The sequence below is a fragment of the Ornithorhynchus anatinus genome, chromosome 21, assembly GCF_004115215.2.
Source record: "Ornithorhynchus anatinus isolate Pmale09 chromosome 21, mOrnAna1.pri.v4, whole genome shotgun sequence".
NCBI lineage: Eukaryota > Metazoa > Chordata > Mammalia > Monotremata > Ornithorhynchidae > Ornithorhynchus > Ornithorhynchus anatinus.
In genome coordinates this window covers 22,368,823-22,383,283 of record NC_041748.1, presented here as the reverse complement: position 1 = coordinate 22,383,283, position 14,461 = coordinate 22,368,823, and the positions used below count along the sequence as shown (strand labels likewise).

The 14,461-nt window shown below is 60.6% G+C and overlaps 1 protein-coding gene and 1 non-coding gene across 7 annotated transcripts in view; both read right to left on the bottom strand.

Moving 5' to 3' along the window:
• AP1B1 (adaptor related protein complex 1 subunit beta 1) overlaps positions 1–14,461 on the bottom strand; it is a 47,887-nt gene that overhangs the window by 2,486 nt on the left and 30,940 nt on the right. For 3 of the 6 annotated variants that reach the window (XM_029048942.2, XM_029048943.2, XM_029048947.2), the window contains exons 10-22: positions 13,839–13,954; positions 12,747–12,912; positions 10,559–10,657; positions 9,107–9,366; positions 8,298–8,499; positions 7,604–7,624; positions 6,975–7,004; positions 6,687–6,827; positions 4,787–4,932; positions 2,296–2,425; positions 1,119–1,203; positions 954–1,040; positions 645–799 (exon numbers count right to left, since the gene is read on the bottom strand). In XM_029048942.2, coding sequence (XP_028904775.1) covers positions 645–799; positions 954–1,040; positions 1,119–1,203; positions 2,296–2,425; positions 4,787–4,932; positions 6,687–6,827; positions 6,975–7,004; positions 7,604–7,624; positions 8,298–8,499; positions 9,107–9,366; positions 10,559–10,657; positions 12,747–12,912; positions 13,839–13,954 — 1,638 coding nt within the window. The remainder of the gene's footprint in view (positions 1–644; positions 800–953; positions 1,041–1,118; positions 1,204–2,295; positions 2,426–4,786; positions 4,933–6,686; positions 6,828–6,974; positions 7,005–7,603; positions 7,625–8,297; positions 8,500–9,106; positions 9,367–10,558; positions 10,658–12,746; positions 12,913–13,838; positions 13,955–14,461) is intronic. The other 3 variants (XM_029048945.2, XM_029048946.2, XM_029048944.2) reach the window with 2 other exon arrangements.
• On the bottom strand, positions 4,144–4,243 carry LOC114806239. The gene has a single exon (XR_003754274.1). It is a non-coding gene; the product is annotated as a small nucleolar RNA SNORD125 (small nucleolar RNA).

The window sequence follows — 14,461 nt, the reverse complement described above, 5'->3', positions numbered from 1 at the left end:
GTACTCCCTGCCCGCCCAAATCCGCCAGCCCGCAGCTCGCCCCATCTTCAAAGCCCGACTGAGAGCCCACTTCCTGCAGAAAGTCTTCCCCGATAGACGCTCACAGCCTCGAGCCGATACGATCCGAGCCGTCTCCGGCGCTCACCTGTTTCTACTCATCCTCAACGCTTCTGTCTGTTCAAGTATTTCTACTTTTATTTTGCGACTTCGCCCTAGAGTATCGGTCCTACTCCCTATCTGACGCTCCGTCTTCCTCCCGCTTCCACAATCTGTAAATCCCTTTAGTCGGCCTGCCTGCAAAACCCTTTCCGCCGTTGGGCAGGGATGGGGCCCGGTGCCTCCGCTGACCAGTCCTAAGCGTTGGGCACAGTGCTGTTACATTGCACTCTCCCAAGCGCTTAGTTCAGTGTTCTGCACACGGAGAGTGCTCAATAAATTCGACTGTACGAACCAATGCTGAGCCCCCAGGAGGTGCCGTGTACAGACGGCGACTCCGCTAGGATGAGACGCCCCCGGATTCCCCGACCGGGAGACGCTGCTGATTCGCTTCCCTCGTCGGAGGGAGGGCTTTCCACTCCCTGGGCCAGCGGGTGGACCGGAACGCGGCCGAAGAGGGGGAGGGGGACAGCCCTGTTGGCCCTTACCGTGAAGCTGGGGTTGCCGGGCTGGATCCGCAACTCTGCCAGGACCCAGATGCCGTTGGTCAGCTTGAGGGACTGGTAGAGCATGTCTTGGCCCTCAACGTTCCTCTTGGCGATGGTGAACACGTGGCTGCCTTGCAGCTTGCTGCTCACGGCCTCTGCGGGGGGTGGGCGTCGGGATGGTGGGGAAGTGAGGGCCGTCGAGGGGCCACCCCCACCTGCTGACACCTCCCTGACCCCCAGGACCCCCCAGAGTGAGGTGGGGGGGGGGCGTGCAGGGCGGCCGGCACCGAAGGACGGCCCGGGGCTCACCTGCTCCGAGGGGACAGTCTTTGATCTGGAACTGAGCCTCGTTTTCATTGGGAATGTCCTTCCACGTGGCCAGGAACATCTGCCGCTCTGGGAAGGGAGGGAGAGAGAGGGGGGTCGGTCTCAGCCCCGGGGCGGCACCCCCCTACGGCCCCCACCCCGACTTACCCATCTTCCCGTCGTCCACAAACAGGATGTGAAGAGGGTACACGGTGCTGAAGTAGAACACGTCGATGTTGTTTTTCACGGCCACCTGGGGAGGGGAGCGGGAGGGGGCTGAGCCGGGGGAGGGGTGGGACGGGGCGGCGCCGAGGCAGGAGGGACCCCGTCGGGGATCCCACCGCTCGAGCGGCCAACTCGGGAACGGGCCCGAGGGCCGCTTTCCTCTTCCGTTCCGGCCCCAGGCGGTCATCCTCCGTTCGGGGGGCGGCTGTGAGCGCGGGTCTCGGCTGGGGCTTGGCCCAGCTTGGATCGGCCCAACGGCTCCTTTCTAATTTGTGTCAGTCTCCCCCCGTCCCCCTATTAGAGTAGAAACTCCTTGATGAGAAGCAGCGTGGCCTGGTGGAAAGTGCCCCGAGTCAGAGGACCCGGGTTCTAGTCCTGACTCGGCCCCCTGCCTGCTGCGTAACCTTGGGCAAGTCACCGCACTGGGCTTCCGTTTCCTCCTCTGGAAAATGGGGATACAACGCCCGTACGTCCTTCTATTTAGACCGGGAGCTCCAAACAGGACAGGGTCTGTGCCTGATCTGATTACCCTGCATCTATTTCCACCAGTGCTTAGTACAGGGTTCAGTGGCACAGGGTTTCATCAATGGGATTTACTGAGTGCTTCCCGTGTGCAGAGAACTGTACTAAGCGCTTTTTTAGCCAGTGTTAAGTGCCTACTATGTACCAGACACTGTTCTAAGCCCTGCGGGAGATAGATTATAAATTAATCAGGTTGGATGCAGTATCTGTCCCGCCTAGGGTCAGTCTACAAAGGAGGGAGAACAGGTACGTAATCCCCATTTTAGAGCTGAGGAAACCGAGGGAGAGGAGTTAAGTGACCTGCCCCGGGTCATACAGCAGGCCATTGGCAGAGCCGGCATTAGAACCCAGATCCTCTGACTCCCCGGCTCGTATTTTTTCCACTAGGCCACACTGCTTCTCGTGCACTTGTGAGAGGACAAGACGACGAGAGTGGGTAGACACGATCCCTGCCCACGGAGCAGGCACTTGAAGCATCGCACTTATTTTTATCCACTCCCCAGCCCCCTCTGCTCCTCTGGCTCGACACCCCCTACCATGGTCTGCCCCCGCCCGCCCCCCTTCCCATCCTCGCTCCCTCTCCCCGCCCGTGGCTCACTTGGAGGTTGTTGAGGGGATCCATCTTCATGATGGAGCCAATGGTGTTGAGAGGGAGGGAGATGTCCACCGTCTGGTTGGGGCCGAGCGGAGCGTTGATCTGCAGGGGGGCCGCGGGGGCCAGGCCGAAGCTGCCGAGGGGCAACCGACCCCAAGGGGAGAGGGAAGCAGAGGGCTGAGGCCCAAGCGGCCGGGATGCCAGCTCCTTGCTGGCGGGGCCGGCTCACGGCCGAGGGCCCCTCCCACCGGGCCCGGGGCCGGCCTGGGGAGGGCTCCTTCCGGCCCGTCGGTTCCTTGGGGCCGGGGATCTCATCTCCCACATCCACCCGACGTCCCCAAGGATTCTAGAGAAGCAGCGTGGCTCAGTGGAAAGAGCCTGGGCTTCCGAGTCAGAGGTCATGGGTTCGACTCCCGGCTCTGCCACTTGTCAGCTGTGTGACTGTGGGCGAGTCACTTCCCTGCGCCTCAGTTACCTCATCTGTAAAATGGGGATTAACTGTGAGCCTCACGTGGGACAACCTGATTACCCTGTATCTCCCCCAGCGCTTAGAGCAGTGTTCTGCACATAGTAAGCGCTTAACAAATACCAACATTATTATTATTATTAGATGTTGGCATCAAGAAGCCCTCTAGACAGTGAGCTCGTTGTGGGCAGGGAGTTGCGCCTACCTGCCCGGTTATACTGTACCCTCCCAAGCGCTTTTGGTAATAATAATGATGGCATTTGTTAAGCGCTCATAACCACTACTACTAATAATAATGTTGGTATTTGTTAAGCGCTTACTATGTGCAGAGCACTGTTGTAAGCGCTGGCGTAAATACAGGGTAATCAGGTTGTCCCACTTGGGGCTCACGGTCTTAATCCCCATTTTCCAGATGAGGTAACTGAGGCACAGAGAAGTGAAGTGACTTGCCCACAGTCACACAGCTGACAAGTGGCAGAGCCTGAATTCGAACCCATGACCCCCGTCTCCCAAGCCCGGGCTCTTTCCACTGAGCCATGCTGCTTCTCTAATACAAGGTCATCAGGTTGTCCCACGTGGGGCTCACAGTCTTCATCCCCATTTCACAGATGAGGGAACTGAGGCACAGAGAAGTGAAGTGACTTGTCCAAAGTCACATAGCAGACTGCAAGTGGTGGAGCTGGGATTAGAACCCACGACCTCTGACTCCCAAGCCCCTACCCTCTCCACTAAGCCACACTGCTTCTCTACTGCTGCTTCCCTCGGTACAGTGCTCTGCATATCGTAGGGCTCGATCAGGATCGATGGACCGAAGCCACCTGTTCTGCCCGGTCTCTTCTCCGACAGGCTCCCACCCCTTCGAGGGGGGCCTGCCTCCTCGCCCTCCCCCAGCACACTCCCTGCGGGCACTTCCCGTCATTATGGATTGAGCGCTTACTGTGGGCACAACACTATACCAAATACTTGGGAGAGTATAATAGAATTGGTAGACACATTCCCTTCCCCAACAAGCTCACAGCCCGGAGGGATGCCCGATGACAACGCCTAACACCCAAAGTCCCAAGGCCAGTACCTAAACGTTGGCATCCCGGCACTCACTCCGAGTCCCGGCCCTGGGGTGAGAACCCAGGCCGCCTCGCAGCTCTGGGAGAACAGGAAACCGGCCCCTCGGCTCCCGGGCCTCCGCCGGCCGCACTCCGAGGCGAGAGCGGGCCCGGGACGTGGGTCCCGGGGGGCTCCCGGCTGACACGGAGGCAGAGCGCTGCAGGAGGGCGATTCCGAGCTCCTCCCCCGGCTTCTACTCAGGCCCCGTCTGGGGTACCAAAGTGGGGCGACCCCCCACTCCGCTCCCATCCCCCACAACCAGGTGCCGGCGTCTAACTCAGTCCCCCGCGGCCTCTTCAGTCAACTTCTTAGAGGCTCAGGTTTACTCATCACTGGAGCCAGTCAGGAAGAGAAGAGTCATCAGGAGAGGCGGCCAGGGCTGGGGGGGGGGGGGGGGGGGCGCGCCGCGGGCTGGAGGTCCCCGGCCCCCCTCCGCAGTCGCCACCGATACGGCAAGGGTCCCGCCCCCTGAGCCAGGGACCCGGCCCCGAACTCGGCTTCCGGCTCGGCCGGCTCCCTGCCCTGCCCCGGAGCAGAGAGATGGGAGAAGGGCCAGTTTCAGAGCCGCCATATTGGCATGCTTCATCTGACGCCACCGGGCCGGTTCACCTTGGCTACGCCAGCCCCCCACGCGGGCACGGGAGTGGAGGGGATGCGCTGGGGGGGAGAGCTATCGTCACCACAGACCGGCTGCCCTCTTTGAGGTGGCAGGAAACCCTTCAGCGGGGCCCCGTAGGGGACCTACCCAAACATACTACTACTAATAGTGGTATTTGTTAAGCGCTTATAATGTGCCAGACACTGAGAGTTTCGCACAGGGGTGCAAAGATCCAAAATGAGCACTCTCCGGACTGACTTAGGGAAACTCACCCCCCGACAAATAGCCTCTTCCCCTCTGCCCGTCCCCCGCGGCCGGGGCCCTACCTGTTGCGGTTGAACTGGATGGCGAAGTCGGACATGACCTGCAAGGCTTTGTTGGTCAGTGACAGGTCCATGGAGATGGAACCCGCTTGGCGGCTGAAGGTGCCCGAGATCTCCAGGCCCTTGGCCTTCATGGCGGGGAGCCACACCTGGGCAAGGACGGCAGGCGTGGGGGATCGGCGTCCTCAGGGGGCCCGCCTGTCCGGCGCAGGGAGGCCGACACGCTGGATTTGGGCCGGGGGGCAGAGCGTGAGGGTCTCCCTCTCAGCCAGGACCACCAGGTTCCCAGGTGAATCGCAGGGCTTGATGGGGCGGCCGAAGGATGCCCACCCTCTCACCGGACGGTGTTTCCCGCTCCCGCTCCCCCCGCGAGCCAGCCGGGGTCCCGAGTGAGGCCGGGCACGGAGTTAGTGGGGGAGAGCACAATCTCGGAGTGGAGGCCGGGCCTGTGGCCCAACAGGATGGTATTCGTTTAGCACTTACTAGGTGCTGGGGTAGATACAAGCTAATCAGGTTGGACAGAGTCCCCGTCCCACATGGGGCTCACGGTCTAAATTCCCACTTTTCGGATGAGATCACTGAGGCCCAGAGAAGTGAAGTGACTGGCCCGAGGTCCCACGGCAGACAAATGGCCGAGCCGGAATTAGAACTCAGGTCCTTCTGACTCCCCGGCTCGGGCTTTATCCGCTAGACCATACTGTTTCTCGTCTCTATTTCTAGCCCAAACAGCAGGTCCGGGAGGGAGGATGTTCTTGTGGCGGAGAGCAAGGAAATGCTAACCACCTCGTGGAAAGAGCCCCGAATTGGCAGGCAGGACATCTGGGTTCATTCATTCATTCAGGCGTATTTACTGAGCGCTTACTGTGTGCACAGCACTGTATTAAGCGCCGTTCTAAGCACTGTTCTAACCCCAACTCTGCCACTGGCCTGCTGGGCAAGCTTGGGGATACGTGGTAAGACAAAGATGGGGGTGTGAAAGGGAATCAATCCATGGTACTTTAATGAGCAGTTATCGGGTAGAGAGCTCAGGGCTTGGGAGAGGACAATCCAACATTGCCTGCCCACGATGAGCTTACAGTCCAGAGGCAGTGGTCAGATAGGGGGTGGTGTGAAGATCTTAACGCTGCTAGCCCTAGGGGCTCTCTTCTCTTCAGGACTGGCTGCTGGGCTGTGGCATCCGGGAATTACGGGGCAGCATTAGCTCCTCCAGTCGGTTCCACGAAGGGGCACGGCCCGAGGCGAGCGGGGCAGGGGGGAGAGTGAGGGGAACGTGCCTCCCCGCGGCACGAGCGGGCGGCTCTTATGCCCGGGCAGGAGCCCAAGACGCAGTGTGGTCTGGCGGAAAGAGCCCGAGTCCGGGAGTCAGAGGACCTGGTTCTTGGCCCGCTCTGTTGTTTGCTTGCTGTGTCGCCTTGGACTTGTCACTTCCCTTCTCCTTGCCTCATCCGTAAAACTGGGACTGAACCATACTCCCTCCCACTTAGGTTGTGATGCCCATGTCGGGGAGGGACTGGTGTCCAACCTGATTGCCTTATATCGCCCGTCTACGTCGTCTATTCGCTTGGATCCGTAAGTTTTGGGCGTTTAGTCTTGACCCCGTCCTCAGCCCCCGAAACACTTAGTACATACCCGTAAATTACACATTTATATTCACGTCGGTCTCCTGGTCTAGACTGTAAGCTCCTTGTGGGCAGGGAATGTGTGTCCCAATTCTACTGTATTGTACTTTCCCAAGCGCTTAGTACAATGCTCTGCACACAGTCAAAACTCAATATACACCACTGACTGCTCTACCCTAGCACTTAGTACAGTGCCCGGCACCTAGGAAGTGCCTAACAAGAACAAGTTTGCTCGGGTCGCTTGGTTCGCTCGGTCGTCAGGCCCGAGGGCGCGCGTCACTTACGGCCTTGGGCGCGACGTAAGACCCCGACAGGGCGCCCACTCCACCGGTCAGGTCGAACAGATCGCCCAAGCCGCCGCCGATCGGTGCCCCGGAGTTGGCCGGCACCGCTGCCGGGGGGGCCGTAAAGCCGGTGCCGCCCATCTGGGGAGGGAAGGAGAGAGCGGTTAGCGCGGGAGACTGACGGGGCAGGCGGGAGGGAGGGGGCACCAAGCCAAGACAGAGAGACGGAGAGACAGAAAGCGAGAGACAGAGAGAGGGTCCAGACCAGAGAGCCAACCGGATACTTACTGCAGGGCTGCCACTCACATCACCTCTAAGCTGCAGAAACGAGAAAGAGGCACGTGACTTGAGACGCAGACAGTTTCCCTCCCCCAACGCCGCCTCCGGCCTACCCCTGCGGACCAGGGCCGGACAAGGGACTCCGCCAGCTGGGGCGGTGACTAACACTCAGCAAACGCACGGGCGTGCCCGAGAACCACCGGAACCCGAGAGACGTCTACGGGACGGTTGGGACGGGGAAGACCAGGGCCCGCTCCCGCCGGGGGGGTTTCTGCGTTCGCCCTTCGCCGCTCTCAGGGTCGGGAGACGGGAGGCCCGTGGACGTCTCGGCCGCAGAGGGCGGTGGGGGATGAGACGGAGCCGTTCGGGAGGGAGGGCGAGGAGGGGGGCTCTTCTCTGCCTGATTCGGGGGGGGGGAGGGTCCGGTGGTAGGAGGTACGATGGGAACAGGAGTGGTATTAATTATGCAGTGGGGACAGGGTGGGTGGGATGCCAGAAGTCGGGGGGTGAAAAGGGCATCCTGAGCGGAGAGTCGGCCGAGTAGGCCCGGGTCGGGACAGGCCGATCTGCTCCAGTTTCTCCGGAGGCGGCGGGGGGTGGGGAGGGTCTCGGGGGCTAAGAAGAGGGCCGGTCCCTACCCCTTCGGACTCGTCCCCCATCTCCAAACAGAAGCAGGTGGAAGAGAACAGCCAGCCACATGCAGAGAGAGACAAGGCAGCAGAGAGGAGCGTCAGACGGGGACAGGAGAGACACAGAGAGAGAGAAGAGGAGAGAGGGAAGGGGACGGGAGAAATTAGTCAAACAAGATCTCTGCCCAAAACAAGACCCACATCCCTGCGCTGGGCGGGTGGTCAAGTACGGTGGGACGTAGTCAAGGCCAGGAATCCCGGGCCCCTTAGCCCCCGTCGCCGAGCCGACGGGCTCCGCTCCGCTCAGCGGGCTCCCCCTCCCCCCGGCCCCGCAGCTGGTCCCCATCGAGCGCTGAGCCCCCTCGGGGAGAGGGTGGACCCCGAGACCCCCGTCTCTCCGGGAAGAGAAGGGACCCTGACCTGAGCTCCAGAAGCCTGGGGCCGTGCCCCGGGGTCGCTATTAGCTTGGTAGCCAACCCCGGATTTCCCAGAACCTCTCCCTGGCGGGCCGCCTCCTGGGATGGTTCAGTAGCCAACCCCTTCACCCCGCTTCAGAACGACCCCTTCCGACTCGGTGGGAGCGCCCGCGTGTCGGAACCCAACGGAAGGGTGGAGGGAAGTGAGCGGTCGCCGTCGTTCTGGGGCCGGAGGGGTCGGCCCCCGGGGAGGGAAAGGAGAGCCGCCGAGAGGAGGTGCCACCTACCAGGCTGTCCAGCCCTCCCCCGAGGAGGTCCACGGCCCCCATCTGCACCGAGGACGTGGCCACCGGAGGGCTGCTGACCGGGGGTCCCAGGTCCAGGTTCAGGAGGTCGCCCAGGAGGTCGCCCTGGGTGGGGATGACGGCCGGCTGCTCGGCCGGGGGGGCGCCGGCGGGGGCCGCCTCGGGGCTCTCCGCGCTCTCGCTTCTGAGGACCACAGGGGCAGGTCAGAGAGGATCACGGGAAAGCGGCCACCTCCCCCGCGCCCCGCGGTCAGGCAGGCCTCACCCCAGCACCCCTGGCACGCCCAATCGTCTCCTGAGGAGAGGCCCCTGGGCTACCCCACCCCGCAGTCTCCATCGGGCAAACGCAGGTCCTGCCGGGGAGCCCGACCGGGAGAGGATTGGAGCCTCCAACCCGCTCCAAAGGTACGACCAGAGGGAACTTCCCGGATGCTTGAACGCTGCCCCCTGACCCTCCCCGGGGGCTCCGGGACCCCAGCCCGCCAGCCGGGGGTGGCCTTTTGGAACAGAAAGTTCGGCTGGCAGCCGCCTCAGCCCAGTCCACTTCCGGTCCCCTCGGGCCACACCTGCTCCACTCCTCGGTCACCTCACGAGGGAATTTTGGCTCTGGGATGCCCCCGAGATGAAGGGTCCATTCCTATCCCTTGCCTGGGGACCGAGGGGTGGGGGCCTGTGGGGAAGGGAGGCACGGGGTTCTCGGCGGTGCCGCCGAGAAATGAGGCAGCGTGCGCGTGGAGGGCGGGGGAGGGCCGTGGAGGCGCGTGAGGGGCCAGGGCGGCGTTCACACTCACGAGCCCGTGCGAGGAGGCAGGCTCTTGTGCACGATGCCCCGGCTGCCTTCCACGAAGGCGCTGGGGGGCTTGTGGTAGACGGAGGCCAGCGTGCCGATGTAACAGATGAGCTCGTCCAGGAGGGTGGGCTCGATGAGGTCCGTCTCCTCGGAGATGAGCGGCTTCTCCGCTAGGACCACCTCCTTGGCAGCCACGGGGTCCGTGGAGAGCAGGCGCCAGTATATGTAGCCTCGGTCCCGCAGGTCCGGGTTGTCGGAATCCTTCAGCGCGACGAGCGCCGCCCCGGAGGGGGCGAGCCTTAATAAGCGGGGGGGCTGGGACCCCAAACCGGCCCTGGGCCCACCCGAGGCGGAGGGGACCCGACCGGATGTCACAGTACCCACTAAACTCCTCGTTCTAAACTGATGGTGGTGGACAGAGGCTTCTCTGCCCCACTTCCCATATAGGGAAACTGAGGAAAAGGGCAATATTGTGGTCTAGTGAAAAAGCTAGGGTCTGAGAGTCAGGTGACTGGGGTTCTTTCTAGCCTAGCCACTGGCCTCTGGTGTGAGACCTTGGATAAGTCATTTCACCTTCCTGGGGCTCAGTTTCCTCCTCTGAACAATGGGGACAAGATACAAGTTATGGGACACAACGTGGCCTACTGGAGGGACCCCAGGCCTGGGAGTCAGAGGACCTGGATTCTGATCCCTGCTCTGCCGCTTCTCTGCTTTGTGACTTTGGGCAAGTCACTTCACTTCTCTGTGCCTCAGTTACCTCACCTGTAAAATGGGGAGTCAATACCTGTTCTCCCTCCTATTTAGACCGTAAGCACTATGTGGGACCTGGTTATCTTGTATCTAGCCCAGCACGGCACACAGTAAGTGCTTAACATATACCGCAATTCTTCTTCTTCTTATTATACCAACTCTCCCTCCCTTGTAGACTGGGAGATCCAGGAGGAGCAGTGACCAGATCACCTCTCCCCGAAAGCGGGAGACCCTAGGCGGGGCAGGGAGCAGGTCTCTTCTCCCCAAAACTGGGAGACTTTGGAGGGGCAGGGACCAGGTCTCTTCTTCCCAAAATTGGGAGACCCGGGGAGCGGAACAGGGACCACATCTCTTCTCCCTGAAACTGGGAGACCCAGGAGGGGCAGACACCGGGTCTCCTCTCCCTGAAGCTGGGAAATGCAGGAGGGGCAGACACCAGATCTTCTTTCCTCAAAACTGGGAGGCCAAGGAGGGTCAGGGACCTGGTCTCCTCTCCCCGAAACTAGGAGACCCAGAAGGGGCAGCGACCAGGTCCCCTCTCCCCAAGTGCTTAACACCTAGCCGGGATTTCAGCAATGCCGTCACTGTTAGATCTGTTCGGAGTGGCGGGATTCCGGTCTATAGGCCGGGGGCCCCGACTCCTAGGCCCCAGCGGCCTGCACAGGTCGGGTCGCAACGGAAGCAGGGGGGACCGCAGGCCTACCTGGGTGGCCAAGCTGAGCACCTGCTGCACCAACTCCTGCGTTTCGGTGGGCTTCTTCAGGAACAGCTTCACGATGGCCGTGAGCAGCTGCAGTTGGACCTGATGGGGACGAGCAGCGGACAGCAGGGAATGATCCCTCAAGGACCGGCAAGGGACAGGAAGGACGGGGGGTTTGTGCCGGCCCTGGCCTCGGCCGGAGCCGGGGCCAAGCCAAGTCAGCCGTTGCCCTCACGGGAGGCTGACGCTCCAGAACCTAGAACGGCACGGAGTATCCCCTTAACCAATGCCATTAAACAAACAAAAAGGGCATTTAATAAATAGCTTTCCTCCTCGTCCTCTTCCATTCGTTCGACTGTACTTATTGAGCACTTACTGTGTGCAGAGCACTTCACTAAGCACTTGGGAGAGGACAATATAACAAACAAACAGACACACTCCTTGCCCACGACGAGCTTCCCAAAACCCCGGGCCATGAACCTAGTTACGATGAGCTTTACTAGATTGTAAGTCAGAGGGCAAGGACCGTGTCTCCCAACTCTGATATACTCTCCTCTCCCAGGTGTTTAGTACAGTGCTCTGCATACAGTAAATGCTCAATAAATACACCTGAATGAATGCTCTGCACACAGTCAGCACTCAATAAATACCGCTGACTGGGAGCTCCATGTGGGACAGGGACTGTGTCCACACTGATTACCTTGTACCTATCCCAGCACTTAGAAGAGTGCTTGGCACAGAGTAAGCACTTAAATACAATTATTATTATTATTATTATTATTATTATTAACTGATCGGAAGCAGACTGCAGCCTGAAATATGACCATGAGAGGGCGACAGTCCACTGAGCTGAAAAGTCGGACAAATTTCCGCACTTGAGGCTTTCCGTCATTTCTCCGGATCCCGCTGGGCCTGGCTGGGCCTCGGGATCCTTGGCAAGCCTGGGATCCCAGAGAATTGTGGAGGCGGAGGCTCTACAGAGTCCTGGCCCAATCCCCCGGGTCCACGCCCGCTGGTCCACAGGGGTGGATGGTGGAGAAGAGGGCCCGTCCTCCACTGCTTACTGGAGCAGCCGCGGTCCCTCAGAAAGGCCCCGAGCGATCGAGCCCCCACAGGGTTCCCCTTCCTGCACCATGCAGCCAACCCTCGCCCCGGAAAGCCTCTTCTGCCTCTTGCTCAGAAAATTCCCTCCTTGCCCCGGCAGAAGAGACCAGATTCAAAGTCCTAGCTCGCTGTGGGTAGGGAATGTGTCTAGCAACTGTTGCATTGCGCTCGCCAAAGCGCTCAGTCCAGTGCTCTGCATGTGGTAAGCAGGTAATAAATATCGTTCGCCGACAGACTGAAGCAAAATGAAATCCCAGGCTGGGGCAGTTGGAGTGGGCGGCCCGGGGACAGGGCTGAGACATTAGGGGGAGAGCGGGATGGGGGAGAGAGAAAGATACAGAGAGAGACAGAGAAAGAGAGAGAGAGAATGCGGTGTGGGGGGATAAGGGGCAGTGGCGGGGTAGGACCCAGGCTCCGGCACCAGCTGGAGGAAACGCGAGACGGCAGAGAGGGAGAGAGATCAGGGCTGGAGATGTAGATTTGGGAATCATCCGCCTCCATGTACTCACCCACTCCTACCCACGACGCACTTATGTAAACTCACTTATACTCAGATACTTCCCGTGTCCCCTCCGGGACTGTTAAGGTCCTTACTGTAGGCATCCAAGGGCCTACAGCAGTGCTACGAATCTACTATCGCCCAACAAACACATCTGATTGACTGACTTCCTCTGGGACCCACGACGGTCCCCGCCCCTCAAATCGAAACCCCAGGGTCCGTCCCGATTCCGGGGCCGGACCGCCGGGTCATCGTTTAGGAAAGGACGGGCGGTTTAGGGTGGGGGGATGGAGAGCGGCCGGGGGACTTGGGGGACCTGGTTCTCAAGCCCCCAGAGTGGAGGAGATTGGCTTTTGGCATCACCGGGCTCCCCAGCCCTGGAATGGGCAGAAACCATCCATTTCACTGCTCCCTACAATGAGACCCGGGGAGCATCACGCCGCCCCCGCCACAGATTGGGCCCAGGGCCTGGCAGCCGGGCACCGGGAAGAAGCTCACGCCGCCCCTGAGTCCGTGCTGACGCAAGGAGAGCTGAGGAAGGCCGGCCTGTCCCGCCCGCTGCCGTCCAGGCCCGGGGGCCCCGCTGACCTGGGTGCTTTCGTCGTGGAAGCCCTCCAGGAAGCTCTCCAGCAGCTCGTCGGCGTTGTCGATGCGCTCGGCGTATTCGCCCACGATCCAGATCATGGCCGCCCGGGCCTCGGGCTCGTCCAGGGAGTCCAGGTTCTCGCACAGGGTGGCGATGACGCTCTCGTACCTGGGAGCCGGGGGACGACCGGGGCGTGAGGGGTTTGACCGGTGCCGGCCGGACCACGGGGACGCCAGCAGGTTGGGGCCGCCCAGGGGAGCGGCACCGGGGACGGGAGGGACCCCGGGGCAAGAGCGAGAACTCCTCTCTCGCTGCTCAGCTGCTTCATCCCATAACCCTGCCCCACCCGTGTCCACCCCACCCCTCCCCCAGAAATCTGGCCAGTCCTCTAGACCAGACGCTTGTTGGTGGGCAGGGAATTTGATAATAATAATTGGGGGTTTTGTTAAGCGCTTACTATGTGCCAGGCACTGTACTAAGTGCTGGGGTAGATACAAGTTTATCAAATTGGACAGTCTCTGTCCCACATGGGGCCTGCAGTCTCAATCCCCGTTTTACAGATGAGATCACTGAAGCCCAGAGAAGTGAAGCAACTTGCCCAAGGTCACGCAGCAAACCAGTGGCAGAGTAGGATTGGAACCAACCTAGGTCTTCTGACTTTGCACTAGGCCACGCTGCTTCTCAAGACTGCACGCTTGTCTGCTGTGTGACCTTGGGCAAGTCATTTCACTGGGCCTCTGTTACCCCATCTGAAAAATGGGAATCATCTCCTCCTCCCTCCGATTTAGACTGTGAGTGCCACGGGGGACAGGGACTGTGTCCAAACGAATGACTCTTCTATCTACCCCAGTGCTTGTACAAAGTAAGCTCTCGGCAGACGCCACTATTATTCTAACCCTAATATACTCTCCCAGGCACGCAGAACAGTGCTCTGCACCCAGTCTGGGCTCAGTGTCCACTAGTGATGGATGAGCACTTTCCATTCTCTGGTCACTCCAGGGGCTTTCCTGAGACATACACAGGGGCCAGGACGGGACGGGGGGAGGCGAGCGGGGGCTTGGTGTGTTTGCGAGGGCGGGGGAAATCGGACGTACTTGTTGGGGTACTTGCGAAAGATATCCTTGATGACCACGATGGCTTCCTGCACCACATAGTTGACCTTGGTCTGGATCAGGTCCAACAGCGTGCTCACACAGCGTTCGGCCGATTGCTGCAGGAGAAGGGTGGGCCGGGGCGGAGGGATCGGCAGGGAGGGGTCAGCCGGCATCCCCCAACCACTCTTTGAGCAGCTAAGAAGGCCGATCCCAAGAACGCGAGGCCCCTTGCACGTCTCTCTCCCCATTTCCCCCATTCTACCTCTCTCCCCTTCCCCTCCTCCCCTCCCTCTCTCTTCCCTTCTCCCATCTCCCTTCCCATCTTCCTGTCACCCCATCTCCCTCCTCCCTTCCCCTCTCCGTCTCCCCATATTACCCCCTCCATCTCCCCTTCTCCCTGCTCCCTTCCTCCTCCCCCCTCCCTTCCCCAACTCCTCACCTCTCTCTTCTCCCCTTCCCCTCCCCCTTCCTTCCCAGCTCAGAAGGTGGATTGGGAATATTCCTTCCCCATTCCCTGAGGGGGAATTAAGTAAACAGCCTAGAGAGGGAAGGAGACAGGCGGAGGCTGTCCAGAGGATGAGGAAGAGGAAGAGGAGGAGGTCGGGGGATGAGGGAGGAAGCAG